The sequence below is a fragment of the Scyliorhinus canicula genome, chromosome 25 (assembly GCF_902713615.1).
Source record: "Scyliorhinus canicula chromosome 25, sScyCan1.1, whole genome shotgun sequence".
Lineage (NCBI taxonomy): Eukaryota > Metazoa > Chordata > Chondrichthyes > Carcharhiniformes > Scyliorhinidae > Scyliorhinus > Scyliorhinus canicula.
Window position 1 is genome coordinate 16,295,533 of NC_052170.1, and position 21,703 is coordinate 16,317,235.

At 50.5% G+C, this 21,703-nt stretch overlaps 1 protein-coding gene across 2 annotated transcripts in view; it reads right to left on the reverse strand.

Annotated features, from left to right (window-relative positions):
* Positions 1-4,689: 4,689 nt before the first annotated feature.
* Positions 4,690-21,703, reverse strand: part of LOC119957241 (adhesion G protein-coupled receptor E1-like) — a 110,447-nt gene continuing 93,433 nt past the window's right edge. Inside the window, exons 15-18 of one of the 2 annotated variants that reach the window (XM_038785084.1) lie at positions 16,005-16,096; positions 15,730-15,898; positions 11,928-12,044; positions 4,690-5,275 (exon numbers count right to left, since the gene is read on the reverse strand). In XM_038785084.1, coding sequence (XP_038641012.1) covers positions 5,231-5,275; positions 11,928-12,044; positions 15,730-15,898; positions 16,005-16,096 — 423 coding nt within the window. In that variant the 3' untranslated portion in view covers positions 4,690-5,230. Of the gene's footprint in view, positions 5,276-6,262; positions 7,737-11,927; positions 12,045-15,729; positions 15,899-16,004; positions 16,097-21,703 lie in introns of those variants that run through there. The other variant, XM_038785085.1, reaches the window with a different exon arrangement.

Here is a 21,703-nt window from a genome sequence, read left to right on the forward strand (position 1 = left end):
TCACTGTCTGTGTGGAGTCTGCACGTCCTCCCCCTGTGTGCGTGGGTTTCCTCCGGGTGCTCCGGTTTCCTCCCACAGTCCAAAGATGTGCGGGTTAGGTGGATTGGCCATGCTAAATTGCCCGTAGTGTCCTAAAAAGTAAGGTTAAGGGGGGGGGGTTGTTGGGTTACGGGTATAGGGTGGATACGTGGGTTTGAGTAGGGTGATCATTGCTCGGCACAACATCGAGGGCCGAAGGGCCTGTTCTGTGCTATGTTCTATGTTCTAGGCTTCAAATTAAGTTACTGTGAAAAGCCCCTAGTCTCCACATTCTGGCCCCTGTTCGGGGAGGCTGGTACGGGAATTGAACCGTGCTGCTGGCCTGCCTTGGTCTGCTTTCAAAGCCAGCGATTTAGCCCTGTGCTAAACCAGCCCCTAATGCTTGTCGTATGTAACACTTCTTGTGTCATGCATTGTTAATGTTGTTCAGTGTAGTTGCTGATGGTTGGCTGCGTGGTGAAATATTCGGTGGCGATGTTGCTTGACTCAGTATTGTCCAATGCATTGATTGACAGTGGTGCTCTCTTAAAAGGCTTTTATTAGCCCTGTGGTTTCATTTGAAACCACAAAACCTTGTCATTTCTCAGACTGAAACTCAGCAGGTCGCGATTTTTGTGTCTGGCGATTTTTCTTTCAACATCTTGGCTGGATTTGAGGAACCCACCCACCCCCTCCCCTGCAATCCTCACCCCCACCCCCCGCCGGCCATGTCATCAAGTGGAGGAGCAACATGAAGTATGGTGTCAGCCGCCATCAACTGGTGCATTCTCCGTGGCAACCCCTCGACCCAACCAGCATCCAGATGCTGACCGATCGGCCCCCTCTTCTCATGCGAGGTTGTCGTTTCCCCCGACTTTGGGTATTCTTACGATAGGCCCTGATGAGTGCAAGTTGAAAAGCTTTGACCGAAATGTCTTTTTTTCAGACATACTCCAGAATGACCAAATGGCTAGGCCTTTGAGCATTGTTACTTACAATGGGATCCCGCAGTCCAGTGAATGAGCTGTGCAGAAGATTCTTTGCCGTAATCCCAATCAGCTGCAATCAAATGTTGTGAAGATGGCGGAAGCCCTGAATATCGCACGGAAATATTGGGCTTCAAATAAGACCTGTGGATTTTTTTTTTAATAAATGGCCATCCGAGCCAATGGTAATTCCCACAGGGGGGACGGAAGGTCCGAATGGATCAACCTGGGGCCCGATCGTAATACAAAAGAAACCATCAAGGTGAGGCAATTATCACAGAAGACTTTATTTTACAAAGCGTGTGGATGACCAGTTGCCAGGGGGACCTCCGACAGCCATTAGAACATAGAACATTACCGCACAGTACAGACCCTTCGGCCCTCGATGTTGCGCCGTCCCGTGAAACCCCTCTAAAGTCCCTCTGCACTATTCCCTTATCGTCCATGTGCCTATCCAATGGCCTGTTGCCCATCAGCTCTCCGACCCAGCATTCCCTATTCTTGGACAACTATCTCCGCAGGAAGCCACAAAACAACATCGTCTCCGAACCAATCAGGAAAAGTTAACAAAGCAGGGCAGCACGGTAGCATGGTGGTTAGCATAAATGCTTCACAGCTCCAGGGTCCCAGGTTCGATTCCCGGCTGGGTCACTGTCTGTGCGGAGTCTACACGTCCTCCCCGTGTGTGCGTGGGTTTCCTCCGGGTGCTCCGGTTTCCTCCCACAGTCCAAAGATGTGCGGGTTAGGTGGATTGGCCGTGCTAAATTGCCCGTAGTGTCCTAAAAAGTAAGGTTAAGGGGGGGTTGTTGGGTTACGGGTATAGGGTGGATACGTGGGTTTGAGTAGGGTGATCATTGCTCGGCACAACATCGAGGGCCGAAGGGCCTGTTCTGTGCTGTACTGTTCTATCTATCTAAAGGTGACATGACTGCCGAGATAGTACGATCCCAAAACTCGACTTCAGCGTAACGTACACAGAAAATGCCGGACAATCTCAGGGGGCGTCAGACATCATCTGCTGAGTGAGGAGGGAGCCAACGTTTTGAGTCTGGATGACTCTTTGTCATAGCTGGAGAGGACTGGGAATAGGGTCAGATTTACACTGTTGTGGAGGCTGGGGAGGGGGAGGGGGAGTGCGGGGGGGGGGGGGGGGAGGGGCGTGGAGTGGTGAGGCTGGACAGGGGGGCCAGAGATAGGAGGAAGGAGGAAAATGACAAAGGTGCAGTGCACAGAAAGACAAAGGGAATGTAAATGGAGGGTGATCAAGGCTAAGAATGGTGCTGCTGGTGAAACATTAAGAGATTAGAATGTGTTCATGGCAGAACAAAGGTGAGCAGCGTGTCAAAGGTCAACCAGGAACAGGGAACAGATGGCACACGTTGGGGGGGGGGGGGGGGAGGAGGGTCGATGGTGAGGGAACAACATATCGCAGGGACGAAATGAAAATAAGTCGATAGAAATAAAAATGGGGTGAAAGTGGAGGGGAGAGGTCACAGTCTGAAGTTGTTGAACACAGTGTTAAGACCGGAAGACTGTAGCGTGCCTAATCAGAAATTTGCGCTGGGCTTCACTAGAACATTGCAGCAGGCCAAGGACGGACATGTGGATGTGAGCAGGACGGGGAGTTGAAACGGCAAGAGACAGGAAGGTCTGGGTCCCCGCTTGCAAACGGACTGAAGGTGTTCTGCAAAGCGGTCACCCAGACTGTACTTAGTCTCTCCAATGCAGAGTAGGCCGCATTGGGAGCAGAAAATGCAATTGACCATGAAGTGTTGGCCAGTGTAGACCTGAGAGGTGAACAGACACTTCCAACACTGATGGAGCTTCAACTCAATTTTATTAACTAACTTCTAACTCACTAACACACGATGACTGTGGGTCTAAATGATTCTAACTTCGACCAGAGACCTAAGCCTTGTCCGAACCAGTTGATTCTCTCAGCATGTGGTGTGAGTCTGTGCTGGGCTGGATGAGTTCTTGTTACACTCAGAGACAGCACCCAGAATGAGCGGGAACCGTGGTGCCCTCTGCCTTTATAGTGTGTGTATTCTAACTGGTGATTGGCTGCAGTGTTTGTACATGTTGATTGGTCCCAGTGTGTGTCCATCAGTGTGTGTCTGCACCATGATATACTGGTGTATATTATGACAGACCAGATTCAAGGAGGCGCATGTGAAACGCTGCCTCAGCTGAAAAGACTGATTAGGCCCTCTTCTTGTTCGGCCAATCAGTTCCTACTTCGGGCCAATACCTTAATCTGCACAGATAGCCACCCTATACAAAGTTTCTCCTGACTTCATTTAGACCCACAGTCATCGTGTGTTAGTGAGTTAGAAGTTAGTTAATAAAATTGAGTTGAAGCTTCATCAGTGTTGGAAATGTCTGTTCATCTCTCAGGATGTTCATTGTGTTATAGTTAATATTCACTTCATTCTGATTCCAACTCAATATTCCCATCATTTCAAAGCCACTGCTGTACTCTTGTCAGTCATCCTGTTTTGTACAGATTTATTTCTTCTATACATGGATAGATGCACAAATGCGCACACACACACATATACTCATATATACACACTCACACGTCACTCACACACAGTCATATCCACACATACACATTCATTCACAAGCTCACACACACACTCACTCATACACACACATGTACACTCGCATACACACACACGGCACTCACACAGTCATATACACAGTCATACACAAGCACGCACACTCATACACACAGGCTCACACACACATACAAACTGACACACACTCATACACACTCAAATACGCGCTCACATTCATAAATACATTCACACACACACACTCACTCATACACATACATGTACACTCGCATACACACACACGGCACTCACACAGTCATATACACAGTCATACACAAGCATGCACACACATATAAACTGACACACACTCATACACACTCACATTCATAAATACATTCACACACACACACAAGCGCGATACACGTATCCCGTTTGAGATGGAGTTCAGGAGGAACTCTCTCTGAGGGACATGAATTTTCCAACCCAAAGGATTGTGGGCCGGGATTCTCCGAGCTCGCGCCGAGTTGGAGAATCGCCGGGTTGGGGGGGGGGGAATCCCGTCACCCCGCTCCGACGCTGGGCCGGAGAATCGGCGGCAAACGTGCCGGCGCGGTCGCTGCGCCGTTGGCCGGGGGCTGTTGAAAGCGGGGCCCTGCGGCGATTCTGCGTGCTCGATGGGCCGAGCGCCTGCCGAGATCCGCCGAGCCCCGCCGGCATCGTTTGCTTATGGTCCTACCCAGCGGGACCTCGGTGCTCTGGCTGCGGGGGCCGCCCTGGTGGTGGGTGGGGGGAGCCAACTCCGGCGCGTCCTCCACAGTGGCCAGGCTCGCGATCGGGTGAAACAGATCGGTGGGTGGGCTAATTCCGCGGGGGGGTGGGGTGGGGGGGGGACTTATGTTCCTACGCGCAGGCCCCTGTAGGGCTCTGCCATGTTGCCCGCGGCGTAGCAATGATGCTTGATCCTGTGTTGCTCAACGGTTCATCTGTTCTGTGTTTGACTATGAGGGTCAGGTAACTGATCAATGCTCACTGTGCTGGATTGGTTAAGCCTGGGTCTGGACTCAGAGCAAAGTAAACAGACACAAGAAGCTACTCGACATCGCACAGGAAGATATTTAAAACATTTATGTAGATGAAGTTCCTGCACATTTAGAACGGGTGTCATCTCTGCATTTCTCAGAGATAAATTAAATACATAAAATGTACAACAGTTTCCGAACAACAATTGCTACAATCTAAAAGAGGAATTTATGGGTTGTCAATAGCACATTGAGACATTTTAAGAATTGGATAAGGTGCCATGTTCATGCATTTCAAGCACAATAACAGACTGCGCGATCAATAACTACTGAAACGAGGGTGTAGTCCCAATTGAAGGCTTTAAATCGACAAGATGTTTCCCCAGCAGCTCGAGTACAGAAAAGGCAGGCTGCTGGGAACACGGGCTCTTATACTCCGCCTCACTGGGCGGAGCTACCTTACACTCTGACCAATGAAATACAAGCCATTGGGCCAATGAGCAGCGAGCCTTCTCCACCAATGGTGGCTCAGCACTCCCAGCTACCGTAGTACCTCTAGTCATACTGCCAGGCAGACATTTTTTAAAAAATATTTATTCGTTCACGGCATGCCTATCTCATGAGGAAGGCCGGAATTTATCGTCCATCCCTATTTCTCCTCGAAAAAAGGGGAGTCCACCCTTCGAAACTGCACCTGTGTTGAAGGTACAATTTAATACGTTGAAATAATTTTTTTCTCCGAGAAGTGACTTGTTTTTAAGGATTCGCCTGCCGTCTGAAGGCAGCAGCATAGATGATAAAAGAGACCCCTCCCCCCCCCCACCCCCCAACGTCTTGCGAAGAAACCGAACCACCGGGAAACCAGGGCGACGAGCGATCTGGGTCATTCAACCACGGCACGCCTCACAAACCAGCCTGAACCTGCAGGCGGATGAAATATTTTTTTTAACATAAATTTAGTGCACCCAATTCATTTTATTCAATTAAGGGGCAATTTAGCGTGGCCAATCCACCTATTCTACACATCTTTTGGGTGGTGGGGGCGAAACCCACGCAGACACGGGGAGAATGTGCAAACTCCACACGGACAGTGACCCAGAGCCGGGATTCGAACCTGGGACCTCGGCGCCGTGAGGCAGCAGGGCTAACCCACTGCCCCACCGTGCTGCCCCACTCGGATGCAATCTGGACGGAGGGGGAGGGTGCTTTCCACACCAAGTCAATCGCAGTGCTGCATTGCAATCCTGACGATGATAAGCTAGCAGGCTGGCATTGGGATCGAGGACCTTTTGACGTGAATGGCTCATTAGTCAACCGCATGGTACACGTACCCCAGATTCATCAAATTATAATAGTCAGCCACGTTACTGATGCACATTCCTTCATTGCTGCTGACTCCAAATCTTGGAGCTCCCTCCCTAACAGCACTGTGGTGTACCTTCACCTCCACCTCCTTGAGGAAAATTAGGGATGAGCCACAAGTTCTGGCTGGAACATGGAACATACAACGCAGAAGGAGGCCATTCGGCCCATTGAATCTGCACCGACCCACTTAAACCCTCACTTTCACCCTAACCCAATAACCCCTCCTAACCTTTTTGGTCACTGAGGGCAATTTATCACGGCCCAATCCACCTAACCTGCGGGAGGAAACCGGAGCACCCGAAGGAAACCCACGTAGACACGGGGAGAACGTGCAGACTCCGCACAGACAGTGACCCAGCGGGGAATCGATCCTGGGACCCTGGTGCTGTGAAGCCACAATGCTATCCACTTATGCTACTGTGCTGCCCATAAATCTGTTTACTACATGAGCAAATCTCAGATCCCATGGAAGGATTTTTTAAAAACACCCAATAATTTACAAGACATAACAATTCATTTTATTTATATTAACTCTGTAAGTTCTGAACAGTTCTTCGAACACCTTTTGCCACACTTCATGACCTATAAGTGGTTCGACTGATGCTATTTTTAGAACGGCTTAGATCCCTCTTCCACTTCTCTTCGTCACACAGGATTTACAGGGAACAGCTTCGGATGTGGGGTGTTTCACTATTAAATTCAATTGCTCCTGACTTTGATCGTCCCTGGATTCAACTGAACTAACCATCGACCTTCTCCAGCAGGCCGGCAGTTCCCCCAGCCCGCCTTTTCTTAAAAAGTCTTCACGGGTTGTAGGCGTTGCTGGCAAAGCCGGCGTCTGTTGCCCATCCCTTAATGCCCTGGGGCTGAGCGGGTTGCTGAGCCACTTAAGATGGCCACCATTCAAGATGGCAGCCGTATTGCTGTAGATCTGGAGGCTCAACTAGGCCTTACCAGGTCAGGATGGCAGGTTTGCTCCCGTAAAAGGAATTAGTGAACCAGATGTTTTTTTTAAACAAAGAAAGACGAGATCCGCTTTATATTCCGGATTGGTCAACTAAGGGTGGAGTTTTCCCAGAGAGCCTTTGGGTTACAAGTTCAGGGGACGTTACCACTGCAACACCATCTCCCCCTCCCTGCCAGATAGTTGGTTAATCACCATGGTGACGCCAGATCTTGACCTCTTTGTGTTGCTCCACACATAAGACGCAGAGTTGAGAGAAAATAAAATTGCAGGAAATAAAATGCCAAATCGCCGAAGAATGTCAAAAACAAAGCATTGAACTCAATGGATTGGAGCAACCATTGAGCATTCCTCCAGAATCATACCCTGGAAAGCATGCTGACAAACATGATGCTGCACTCTCTCATGGTGACTATTTACCCAACGATATTAAATACTTCAGGCACATGGAGCAACGGAAAGAGAAGACCCTGAAAATGGCTTCGTCAGGATTACCCCTTACACCAAATGGACCGTGAGTGGCGCTGATCATACATGCCAAACATGCGTGTTCTGATCCTTCTTCCAAGCCTATCCCGAGTCCATTTGTGCATCTTCTTCGTGCCAGTTCAGAGAGTGGTTGACCCGTTGTCCGGGCGCCAACGTGACCATTGAGAAGCATCCAAAACAACATTCTCAGCTTATCGATGGTCACCATTTTCACCATGCGAGATTCACAGGGAACGTCCTCCCAGCACAGTCCTCGCGATAACGTGCGCGCCGGTCCAATCCTGGAAGCTCTGTCGGAGGCCGATCACGACGCGGTGTGGAGGCTGCTGCCCCTGCCCTGAAACAATCGAGAAAGATCGGGGTGGGTTAGGTCCTGTCACTAAGAACAGGGTCCGTTGTTTTTTCCGAATGTCCCGCCCATTGCTCACAGGAGCTGGGCTGCGGCCCGTCAGGCCGCCACTCAACGGGTTGCGCGTTCAAGTCTCGCCCCATGGGGAAAAAAAAACAAGCACCGGTCTATGCCCAGACGTGCATATGAATTAGGGGCAGGAGTTGGGCCACTCGGCCCCTTCGAGCCTACCCCAATGGAATACTGCGGAAGACTTGCTGCGGGTTCCGTTTTAGTAGCAGGAATGGTTTCACTCACCCGGACGGGAGCTTCCCGATTTGATAAATGCGTTACACGGTTACGTCACAGATCCCGGCTCGAATCCAATCAGCACCACACAGGTCGGAAACGGCGCTGGAATACCAGGGGCGGGATTCTCCGAGCCGCCACGGCGAAATCGCGATCGGAGAGTCGCCGCTAATCGGGCACGGCGCCGGTCGGGGGCCATTGAAAGAGGCCCCCCCCCGCGGCGATTCACCGAGTGCAGCTGGCCGAGTTCCCGCCGACGTGGTCCTCTCATGGTTCCACTCAGCGGGAACTCGACGTGGCGGCTGCGGACTCAGTCCGTGGCCGCCCTGGTGGGAGGGGGGCGGGGGCCTCCACGGCGGCCAAGCTATCGATCGGGGGCCACCGATCCATGGGCGCACAATCTGGGGGGGGGGGGCTATCTTCTTGGTACCGGTCTGCGGTGTGGGTCGGCCATGTCACGCGGGGTGGCCGACAGAGCCGCTGCCGTGGGCATGCGCGGACCCCCAACCGGACGTGCAGGGCCCCCGTATCGCCAGCCGGAGCTGCGAGGAGCCACTCCGGGACCCTGCTAGCCCCCTGCAAATCGGAGAATCACCCTGGATTTACTCCAGGTAAGCCCAGAGTGATTTGCGCGTGTTTTTCCGCGGGCGTGGCGACATGGCCCCGTTATTGGAGAATCCCACCCCATGAGTCCCAATTGCGCCTCCCCAGCCAGGAACCACGTCCGCAAAGTAACCCCGAACCCCTACACTCCGTTACACTTTTGAAAATCAGTGACCAAAACCAAAAAGGGACCAAATAACCAAGAGATCGGTTTGACAAATGAAAGGGGCTGCCCCTTGGAGGGAAACTGCAAACAGAAGGCAGAATCAGAAGGGAAACTTTAAAAACGCCAAATTAAAATGCGGTCGTGGCGGTCGGTGAGGTACCCCCAGCCGCTGCAGTGCCCACCGGGCATGGACAGCCTTGATAGTGCCAGAGGACACCGTGCACGGCCCCTCCGAGGGCAGCCAGGTGCGGGTGTTTCAGCCTCACTGCTGAACTAATATTGTCCCACCCCATTGCTAGTTGATGATGATCCTGTGTTTGGTCACCAGAGGGAGCACAGTCCAAATGAACACCAAACAATACCGCTGTTCAGCCAGTAGATGTCACTAACACACTGAAAAATTCCGTATTATCCTATTGGTTGCTGTGGATTACTCCTCATTTTAACCCTTTACATTCAATGTGGGATGACTGAATAATAATGAATATGAAGTTACTGTGGAAAGCCCCTAGTCGCCACATTCCGGCGCCTGTGCGGGTAAGCTGTTACGGGAATTGAACCCGCGCTGCTGGCTGCGTTCTGCAACACAAACCAGCTGTCTAGCCCACTGAGCTAAACCAGCCCTGAGTCCCAGACGGGCTCCTTGTGGGTCTCCCTCTGCTGTGTTAAATTGCCCTCCCCCCTCCCCCAGCCGAGAGTTGGCAGTAGTATGAGCACAGTTGTTCAGCTCACAGAAGAGATTGCTGGGAGGAGCATTGTTTGGTGGACGAAATCATTAGGAGCCTGGAGGCGATGGAGATCTCGAGAGTCAAGTGGGCATCAATTCAAGGCGATTGGCAAAAGAAACATGGGAGATATGAGGAAAGACTTTGTGTGCAGCGAGTGACTAAGATCTAGAATGTGTGGTGGAGGCAGGTTTGATTGCAGCCTTTCAGAAGGATGATTTTTGTTTTGAGGAGAAAGAATTTGCGGGGTTATTGGGAAAGGGCGAAGGGAGTGGGAGTTTCTCTTGTGGATGGCCGGCACAAACGTGACAGGCCCAATGTGGGCATTGGGGCAGCACGGTAGCACAGTGGGTAGCACAATTGCTTCGCAGCGCCAGGGTCCCAGGTTTGATTCCCGGCTTGGGTCACTGTCTGTGCGGAGTCTGCACGCCCTCCCCGTGTGTGTGTGGGTTTCCTCCGGGTGCTCCGGTTTCCTCCCACAGTCCAAAGACGTGCAGGTTAGGTGGATTGGCCGTGCTAAATTGCCCCCTAGTGTCCAAAAAAAAGGTGGAGTTACTGGGTTACGAGGATAGGGTGGAGGGGTGGGCTTGGGTAGGGTGCTCTTTCCAAGGGCCGGTGCAGACTTGATGGGCCGAATGGCCTCCTTCTGCACCGTAAATTCTATTGTTCTGTGATTCCATGTCTATTACCACATGACTTGATCGAAACCATTAAGATCCTGAGGGGGTATTGACAGGGTGGATGTGGAGAGGATGTTTCCTCTTGTGAGAGAATCCAGAACTCGGGGGTCACTGTTTAAAAATAAATAAGGGGTCGTCCATTTAGATCGGAGATGAGGAGAATTGGTTTCTCTCAGTGGGCCGTGAGACTCTGGAACTCTCTTCCTCAAAAGGCGACGGAATATTTTTAAGGCTGAGCCGGATTGATTCATGATGAACAAAGGGGTAAAAGGTTATCGGGGTGGGGGGGGGGGTCGAGCAGGAATGTGGGGTCGAGGTTACAATCAGATTAGTCATGATCTTAGTGAATGGTGGAGCAGGCTCGAGGGGCCGAGTGGCCTACTCTTGTAGATGTATGATTTAACATAGAACAGTACAGCACAGAACAGGCCCTTCGGCCCTCAATGTTGTGCCGAGCCATGATCACCCTACTCAAACCCACATATCCACCCTATACCCGTAACCCAACAACCTTAACCTTACTTTTTTTATTAGGACACTACGGGCAATTTAGCATGGCCAATCCACCTAACCCGCACATCTTTGGACTGTGGGAGGAAACCGGAGCACCCGGAGGAAACCCACGCACACAGGGGGAGGACGTGCAGACTCCACACAGACAGTGACCCAGCCGGGAATCGAACCTGGGACCCTGGAGCTGTGAAGCATTTATGCTAACCACCATGCTACCCTGCTGCCCTACGTTAAGAATCTTCAGGCAATGATCCACGTTGGCCAACAGGCAGCCATATTTGTCTGTTTACAATGTCCCCAAATTAAATGTTCCCTTATTTGAGGAAAATACATTCACATAGAGCCTTTCGTCAGCACAGGACATCCCATAATGTTGTGCAGCCAATGACATACTTTTAGTCTGCCCATTGGTGTAATGGAAATGTAGAACTGTAGAATTCTTACAGTGCAGAAGGAGACCATTCGGCCCATTGAGTCTGCACCGATCCTCTGAAAGAGCACCCTACCTAGGCACCACCCCACCCCGCACCCCCGTATCCCCGTAACCCCACCTAACCCTTTGGACGCTAATGGACAATTTAGCACGGCCAATCCACCTAACCTGCGCATCTCTGGACTGTGGGAGGAAACCGGAGCACCCGGAGGAAACCCACGCACACACGGGGAGAAAATGCAAACTCCACACAGACAGTCACCCGAGGCCGGAATTGAACCCGGGTCCCTGGCGGTGTGAGGCAGCGGTGCTAACCACTGTGCCACCGCCATATAAGAAATGCGCCAGCCAATCTGTACAGAGTAAGCTCCCATAAACATCATATTTTTTTCGCGATACGTGTTGAAGGACAAAGAGCGAACAGGAGGAGAAGGAGGACTCTCTCTCCTTCGAAATCGTTCCCAGCCACGAGTGAGGCAAGGCGTGACCGTGAGGTAACGTCTGGTTGAGAGAATTTTAGTGCAGCTCGTGAGTGTCAGCCTCGATCCCATGCTCAGGTCTCTGGAGGGAAACTCGAACCCTCAACCTTCTGCCTGCGAGACCAGAGGCCTTCCAACTGAGCCAAGGCTAACACCATTGAACGATAAGAGACAGGAGAGGATTCTGGGAAGCAGAATGCTCCCGAACACCTCCAGAAGGCCTATGGACTTGGCTACTCCGCCATTCAGATGAGGGAGTGTTGTGTAGAATGATTAAAGTGGAAAAACATACCTGATAGTTCGATCGCAAACTGTTCATTGGCATGGTGGAAGACTGAACAAACTCGGTGTAGAGAATGGGCTTGAAGCAGAAGATGCAGGGGAACCGTTTCCGATACTCGTCCCTCACCTTTCGAAAAGAAAATGGTCAAATTGATTATCAGACCGATCACACACGTACACAAAGTTCCAGAGGATCAGTGCTGGCAGGCTCTGAACGAAGAAACGCACATCGAATCCTTCGAATTCCTACGGTGCAGAAAGAGGCCACTTGGCCCATCGAGTCTGCACCGACCGTCTGCAAGAGTACCCTCACCTAGGCCCCCTCCCCCGCCCTATCCCTGTAACCCCACCTAACCTGCACATTCCTGGACTGTGGGTGGAAACCGGAGCGTCCGGAGGAAACACATGCGGACACGGGGAGAATATGAAAATTCCACACAGACAGTCACCCAAGGCCGGATTCGATCTGATTTGTCCCAAGGAGCTGAGGGCAGTCTCCTCATCTGCCTGACTCAGGTTCCACCTCGGACCTGACTCCAGCCTCTTGCCAACATTTCATGGCTTCGGTAAGCATTGTCATGCAGGAGGTAGAGTCGCCATGTCGGGAAATATCCCAACACATGAGTCACACCCCATGGATGAAAACCTGGACCAAAATGTCAGATTAAGAGGGGTGTGGGATATATCAATCAGTGTTAGAGTGAGGGGTGTGGGGTATATCAGTGTTACAGTGAGGGGTGTGGGGTATATCAATCAGTGTTAGAGTGAGGGGTGTGGGGTATATCAGTGTTACAGTGAGGGGTGTGGGGTATATCAGTGTTACAGTGAGGGGTGTGGGGTATATCAGTGTTACAGTGAGGGGTGTGTGCTATATCAGCGTTACAGTGAGAGGTGTGGGGTATATCAGTGTTACAGTGAGGGGTGTGGGGTATATCAGTGTTATAGAACATAGAACATAGAACAGTACAGCACAGAACAGGTCCTTCGGCCCTCAATGTTGTGCCGAGCCATGATCACCCTACTCAAACCCACGTATCCACCCTATACCCGTAACCCAACAACTCCCCCCCTTAACCTTACTTTTATTAGGACACTACGGGCAATTTAGCACGGCCAATCCACCTAACCCGCACATCTTTGGACTGTGGGAGGAAACCGGAGCACCCGGAGGAAACCCACGCACACAGGGGGAGGACGTGCAGACTCCACACAGACAGTGACCCAGCCGGGAATCAAACCTGGGACCCTGGAGCTGTGAAGCATTTATGCTAACCACCATGCTACCCTGCTGCCCCACATGGGGTATATCAGTGTTATAGTGAGGGGTGTGGGGTATATCAGAGAGTGTTACAGTGAGGGGTGTGGGGTATATCAGAGAGTATTACTGTGATGGGTATGCGGTATATCAGAGTGTTACAGTGTGGGGTATATCAGAGAGTGTTACAGTGAGGGGTGTGGGGTATATCACTGTTACAGTGAGGGGTGTGGGGTATATCAGTGTTACAGTGAGGGGTGTGGAGTATATCAGAGAGTGTTACAGTGAGGGGTGTGGGGTATATCAGTGTTACAGTGAGAGGTGTGGGGTATATCAGTGTTACAGTGAGGGGTGTGGGGTATATCAGTGTTACAGTGAGGGGTGTGGGGTATATCAGTGTTACAGTGAGGGGTGTGGGGTATATCAGTGTTACAGTGAGGGGTGTGGAGTATATCAGAGAGTGTTACAGTGAGGGGTGTGGGGTATATCAGAGAGTGTTACAGTGAGGGGTGTGGGGTATATCCGTGTTACAGTGAGGGGTGTGGGGTATATCAGTGTTACAGTGAGAGGTGTGGGGTATATCAGTGTTACAGTGAGGGGTGTGGGGTATATCAGTGTTACAGTGAGGGGTGTGGGGTATATCAGTGTTACAGTGAGGGGTGTGGGGTATATCAGTGTTACAGTGAGGGGTGTGGGGTATATCAGAGAGTGTTGCAGTGAGGGGTGTGGGGTATATCGGAAAGTGTTACAGTGAGGGGTGTGGGGTATATCAGTGTTACAGTAAGGGGCGTAGGGTATATCAGTGTTACAGTGAGGGGTGTGGGGTATATCAGAGTGTTACAGTGAGGGGTGCGGGGTATATCAGTGTTACAGTGAGGGGTGTGGGGTATATCAGTGTTACAGTGAGGGGTGTGGGGTATATCAGTGTTACAGTGAGGGGTGTGGGGTATATCAGAGAGTGTTACAGTGAGGGTTGTGGGGTATATCAGAGAGTGTTACAGTGAGGGGTGTGGGTATATCAGAGAGTATTACAGTGAGGCGTGTGGGGTATATCAGAAAGTGTTACAGTAAGGAGTGTGGGGTATATCAGTGTTACAGTGAGGGGTGTGGGGTATATCAGTGTTACAGTGAGGGGTGTGGGGTATATCAGTGTTACAGTGAGGGGTGTGGGGTATATCAGTGCTACAGTGAGGGGTGTGGGGTATATGAAATGAAATGAAAATCGCTTATTGTCACGAGTAGGCTTCAATGAAGTTACTGTCAAAAGCCCCTTGTCGCCACATTCCGGCGCCTGTTCGGGGAGGCTGTTACGGGAATCGAACCGTGCTGCTGGCTTGCCTTGGTCTGCTTTCAAAGCCAGCGATTTAGCCCTGTGAGCTAAACAGCCCCTGTGTTATCAGATATACCCCACACAGTGAGGGGTGTGGGGTATATCAGAGAGTGTTACAGTGAGGGGTGTGGGGTATATCAGTGTTACAGTGAGGGGTATGGGGTATATCAGTGTTACAGTGAGGGGTATGGGGTATATCAGTGTTACAGTGAGGGGCGTGGGGTATATCAGTGTTACAGTGAGGGGTGTGGGGTATATCAGTGTTACAGTGAGGGGTGTGTGGTATATCAGAGAGTGTTACAGTGAGGGGTGTGGGGTATATCAGAGAGTGTTACAGTGAGGGGCGTGGGGTATATCAGTGTTACAGTGAGGGGTATGGGGTATATCAGTGTTACAGTGAGGGGTGTGTGGTATATCAGAGAGTGTTACAGTGAGGGGTGTGGGGTATATCAGTGTTACAGTGAGGGATGTGGGGTATATCAGTGTTACAGTGAGAGGTGTGGGGTATATCAGTGTTACAGTGAGGGGTGTGGGGTATATCAGAGTGTGTTACAGTGAGGGGTGTGGGGTATATCAGAGTGTGTTACAGTGAGGGGTGTGGGGTATATCAGAGTGTGTTACAGTGAGGGGTGTGGGGTATATCAGAGTGTGTTACAGTGAGGGGTGTGGGGTATATCAGAGTGTGTTACAGTGAGGGGTGTGGGGTATATCAGTGTTACAGTGAGGGGTGTGGGGTATATCAGAGTATGTTACAGTGAGGGGTGTGGGGTATATCAGTGTTACAGTGAGGGGTGTGGGGTATATCAGAGAGTGTTACAGTGAGGGGTGTGGGATATATCAGTGTTACAGTGAGGTATGTGGGGTATATCAGAGTGTGTTACAGTGAGGGGTGTGGGGTATATCAGTGTTACAGTGAGGGGTGTGGGGTATATCAGTGTTACAGTGAGGGGTGTGGGGTATATCAGTGTTACAGTGAGGGGTGTGGGGTATATCAGAGAGTGTTACAGTGAGGGGTGTGGGGTATATCAGAGTGTGTTACAGTGAGGGGTATATCAGAGAACACTATTTACATAAATAACATTTAGAGGAAATTCGGCAAACACAATTAAAATGGTTTGTCTTAACTATGATTGAGTCACTGTGACGGGTCAGTATAAGGGGGAGGTATCACACCAGACCTTACATTGACTGACTGTGTTGAACATTCTGAACAGGACCGACTCCTACCTGTTTATTTAAGAGGCAGTGGAGAATAAAGATGACTGCCCCTTGTAGGCTGTTAATGATGATGAATATATAAGCCATAGCGATGGTTTCCTCTCTAAAATGAAAAATTCCAAACACCCATGTACAGCCCAGGAGGAAAAGCTGTGCGATCGCCGTGATTGTGAAGGACCTGGTCGGCGGGAGAAAGGGAAATCAGAATCAAATTCTTCAGGGGCAAAAGCGTTTGAAGAAGACAACGCTCTTCCTGCATTCAGATCCATTGGTGCCACTCATACCTGATCATCTTCAGTTTGGGTTCATCCTTCTTAATTGAGGACAACTTCTTCGCCAACTTGACCAGAGTTATGCCGTAAACAACCACATTGATCTGAAAACAATGGTAAGATTCAGTTACGGTGTTGCGTAGGGATGTCTCAGAATTGATAGAGTTTGCCGTACATCACGAGACCATGGTCTCTGGCGAATTTTGACCTGGGTGCTCACAGGCCAGATACAGTAGACGTCATAGCAAAGTTCCCTCTTGTGGTGGTATGATTTGCATAGCTGCCTGCCATTGGGGCAGAACACCGGCTTACCATTGGCCCTGGTCGGTCATGTGCCTCTCGACCGAGTGGTTGAGACCAGTCATGTGACAGCTCTCCGATTGGTCGAGAGGCTGAGTTAACCACGCCTCCATACCGAGGTATAAATAGTCAGAACGCCCGGCGGTCGTCCATTTATTGTAGTCGACCGCAGGGCTAAGTTCTAGCTTATTAAAGCCTAACTTTTGTACAGCAACTCGTCTCTCGTGCAATTGATGGCTCATCACCTCTGTCCTATCTCAGTGAGTTAGCCAGGCTCGTGTTATGTTATCCCTCCACTTTGCCCAACTCAGATTGAGAGCACAATCCATTACCTCAGTTAAGATATCTTTACACTTGGGTCTCTATTTTGCGTGCTCTTATGTAATGTCCGGATCGGGGGTTCTATCTCAAGCATTCTGTATTTGATTTGATTTGATTTATTGTCACATGTACCGAAGTACAGTGAGAAGTAGTTTTCTGCGGCCGAGGGAACGTACACAGTACGTACATAGTAGACAAAAAGAATAATCAACAGAGAACATTGACAAATGGTACATCGACAAACAGTGATTGGTTACAGTGTGGAACAAGGAGCCAAACAAAGCAAATACATGAACATGTCGATCCAAAAACGATGTACGAAGGTCTCGAAGAGAGGTCTAATCAGGCTTTCGACACAGTTCCATCCCGCAGTTTGTGGGTGGGAGTTGAGCCGTGGGATCGAACAGGAGGAGGTCATGTCGCCCCGTGAACCGGTTCAGTCATCAACGTGATCCTGGCTGATCTGTGAACTAACTCCATGGCCGGCACTTAATGGAGGTGACGGAGGGGGGGGTGCTTGAAAGGCCTTCTCTGGGATCAAGGGAACCCAGGACAGGCAGTCCCACTCCCCCTGAGCCACAGAGTCATAGGTGTTTACAGCATGGAAACAGGCCCTTCGGCCCAGCTTGTCCATGCTGCCCAGTTTCTATCACCAAGCTAGTCCCACCTGTCGGCATTTGGCCCATATCCCTCTATACCCACCCTGCCCATGTAACTTTCTAACTGCTGCTTTGTAAAAGACAAAAGCATACCTGACTCTACCTCTGCTTCTGACAGCCCGCTCCAAATGCTCACCACCCTCTGTGTGAAGAAATTTCCCCTCTGGTCTCTTTTGTCTCTCTCTTCTCTCACCTTAAACCTATTCCCTCCAGTTCTAGACTCCTCGACCTTTGGGAAAAGATGTTGACTATCTACCTTATCTATGCTCCTCATTATTTTATAGACCTCTATAAGATCACCCCTAAGCATCCTACGCTCCAGGGAAATAAGCCCCTGCCTATCCAGCCTCTCCTAATAACTCAGACCATCAAGTCCTGGTAGCATCCTCGTAAATCTCTTCTGCCCTCTTTCTAGTTCAACAATGTCCCTCCTATAATAGGGTGACCAGAACTGAACACAGCCACCAGCACCGAACGGCAGCGCCAGCAGGAAGGCAGTGGCCACTGCCGGTATGACACCCACCGGAGGCCGAGGACTGATTTGGCACGGAGGTGAGTGGTGACAGGAGGGGTTTTGTGGAGTCGGGGCCGTGGCGGGGGCCGGTTGATCGGGGTCAGCTGCACGAGGAAGGGGGGATGGCTCCCATTGCACCCCCCATTTCCCAATGCCGGGTCCCTCCATCAGTCACTGAGTGCCTTTGAAACGAGGGAACTCCCCCTGCAGCTCCCTCCCCACTGTCAAACTCACCACGGAGAAGGGAATTAAACTTTGCCCCACCCAGCTGCCTTTGCCCCTTAACCCCTGACACCACTGGTTCACAAAAAGCTATTGACCTCAGATTTAAAATTGACTGCCGTTTGTGAAAGAGAGCTCTAAATTTCCACGTGTCGAAATACTTTCTAACTTCGCTCGTGAGGTGGGGTGGTCAGAACAAAGGGGCAAAACTGCTGGTTCTTGCGGACAGGTCATAGGTCAGGGGTGAAGGGGAGATATAAGGGCAGTAAGATGTCGTGGCACGCCACAGTGCAGAAGGAGGCATTTCGACCAATCGAACCTGCTTAGACCCCCTGCATAGGCCCACCCCCCCCTGCCCTATCCCCGTAACCCCACCTAACCTGCATATCTGTGGACTGTGGGAGGAAACCGGAGCAGATACGGATGCGGGAAGAACACGCAAACTCACGCAGCCAAATAGTAACCCAAGGCCGGAACTGAACCCCGGTCCTAGGCACTGTGAGGCAGGCAGCAGTGCTAAACACTGTGCCGCGATGCCGCCCTGGTGGTCTTCATACCATTGCCTCTGCTCATCTTCCGGAGATCATCTTTGCTGGACATTAGATTGAAGAATTAGAGCCTGCGGCTGGGCAGATAAGGAGTTAGAATCAGGGGACACAGATTCAGAATAAGAGACCTCCCCTTCAAAGACTGAAATGAGGAGGAATATTTTTGCTCAGAGGGCCATTGGTCTGTTCAATTCTCTCCCCAGAGAGAAATAGGGGGCTGGGTCATTCAAAGCTGAGTGAGCCAGAGTTCCCATCGACAAGGGAATCGAGGGTAATAGCGGGGGAGGCAGACGGGGAAATGTAATTGAGACCACAAGCAGATCATCTAATTGAATGGTAAAGCAGGCAGGAGGGGCTGAACGGTCCACTCCTGCTCCTAAACTCGACATTACTTTGTTCCTGGATTGGGTATGGGCATTGAGCGGGTTCGATCGATGAACAAGGATATTCTAGCCCTCCTTTCTCACGTGGAATTTTGTCTCTCGTCTTGCATTATCCCAGTTCCTCACCCCCCTCCCCAAATCCCTGGGCAACATTTTGCTTTAAGTGATTATTCTGTACCATTTTGGGCGATGTCATTGGTTAAGTGTCAACCTGCAAATCCTTGGCCAATCGGCACGCAGACCGAACGAAGCGATTCCCGGTCAGCCGTGTGATGGATGTTTCCACTCCGGGGGGGGGGGGGGGGGGGGGGGATTGTAGGACCAGAGGGCACAGTCGCAGAATAAGAGGGTGCGCATTTACTCCGATTTTGAGGAAGACGTTCTTCACCCAAAGGGCGTCAAATCTTTGGAATTCTTGATCCCAGGAAGCTGCGTGGAGGACGAAGCCTTGAATATTTTCAAGGCCAAAATCGATAGGTTTTTAATCAGTGGGGGAATTAAGGGTTACAGAGAGACGGCAGCAAAGTGACCTTCGCGAGTGTTCGATCGGTCATGATCTTATTAAATAGCGGAGCGGGCTCGAGGGGCTGAATGGCCTCCTTCTGCCCCTATTTCTTATGGTCTGATGGAAAGCATGTTGGAGTCTTTGCCATCACTATCCATTGCTCCAGATGACAACACGTATGTAAAAGTGCAGGTTGCAACGTGGACTCCCCGAGTGAGTGAGACCAATGAGCATTGTGTGCAGTTCTGATCTCACAAGACCATAAGACATAAGAGCAGAATCGGGCCATTCGGCCCATTGAATCTGCTCCGCATTCAATCTCGGCTGATATTTTTCTCATTCCCATTCTCCTGCCTTCTCCCCATAATCCCTGATCCCCTTATTAATCAAGAACCTATCTAACTCTGTCTTAAAGACACTCACTGATTTGGCCTCAAGCCTCACCGATTCACCAACCTCTGACTGAAGAAATCCCTCCTCATCTCTGTTTTAAAGGATCGTCCCTTTAGTCTGAGGCTGAGCCCTCAGGTTATAGTTTTCCCTACGAGTGGAAACATCCTCTCCACGTCCACTCTATCCAGGCCTCGCAGTATCCTGTACGTTTCAATAAGATCCCTCCTCATCCTTCAAAGCTCCATCGAGTACAGACCCAGAGCCCTCAACCATTCCTCATACAACAAGCTCTTCATTCCAGGGATCATTCTTGTGAACCTCCTCTGGATCGTATCCAAGGCCGGCACATCCTTCCTTGTGAGCCCAAAACTGCTCTCAATACTCCAAATAGGGTCTAACCAGAGCCTCATACAGCCTCAGAAGAACATCCCTTCTCTTGTATTCTAGCCTTCTCCACATGAATGTTAACATTTCATTTGCCTTCCCAACCACTGATGAACCTGCACGTTAACCTGAAGAGAATCTTGAATTGGGACTCCTAAGTTCCTTTGTGCATGAGGTAATGCATTTTGGAAGGTCTAATACAAGTCGGGAATATACAGTGAATGGTAGAACCCTTAAGAGTATTGACAGTCAGAGAGATCTTGGTGTACAGATCCACAGGTCACTGAAAGGGGCAACACAGGTGGAGAAGGTAGTCAAGAAGGCATACAGCATGCTTGCCTTCATTGGCCGGGGCATTGAGTATAAAGCTATGAGGAGAGGTTGAATAAACTTGGTCTGTTCTCACTGGAACGAAGGAGGTTGAGGGGCGACCTGAGAGAGGTCTACAAAATTATGAGGGGCAGAGATAGAGTGGATAGTCAGAGACTGTTTTCCAGGGTAGAGGGGTCAATTACTAGGGGGCATAGGTTTAAGGTGCGAGGGGCAAGGTTTAGAGGAGATGTATGAGGCAAGTTTTTTACACAGAGGGTAGTGGGTGCCTGGAACTCGCTGCCGGAGGAGGTGGTGGAAGCAGGGACGATGGTGACGTTTAAGGGGCATCTTGTCAAATGCATGAATAAGATGGGAATAGAGGGATACGGACCCAGGAAGTATAGAAGATTTTAGTTTAGACGGGCAGCAAGGTCGGCGCAGGCTTGGAGGGCCGAAGGGCCTGTTCCTGTGCTGTACTTTTCTTTGTTCTTTGTTCTTTGTGTTCCTTATTTCCTGAGCATTTTTCCATTTAGAAAATAGTCTATGCCTAAATTCCTCCTTCATAAGTGCATAATCTCTTAAAGACTTTCCCACATTGTATTTCATCTGCAACTCATTTGCCCACTTTTCTAGCCTGTCCAAATCCTTCTGCAGACCCCCCCCCCCCCCCCCCCCACCCGCTTCCTCAATACTATATATCCCTCTGCTTATCTCCTTACTTAAGGAAGGAGATGCTTGCCCTCGAGGGAGTGACAGAAATATTTCTGGGATGGCAGGATCGATTTATGAGGAGAGATCGGGCCTGTGTAGTCTTGGGTTTCAAAGATTAAGATGTCATCTCATTAACAGTTATAAGATTCTTCCAGGACCGGACGGGGTCGATGTGGAAAGAATGTTCCCCATGGTTTGAGGTGGTGTGGGAGAGGAGGGCCTCTAATACCAAGGGCCACAGTTTCAGAATAGGGGGTAGACCTTTTAGGGCTGATATGAGGAGGAATATTTGGCTAATGGTAAAATTCTTGGTAGTGTGGATGAGCAGAGGGATCTCGGTGTCCATGTACATAGATCCCTGAAAGTTGCCACCCAGGTTGATAGGGTTGTGAAGAAGGCCTATGATGTGATGGCCTTTATTGGTAGAGGGATTGAGTTCCGGAGCCATGAGGTCATGTT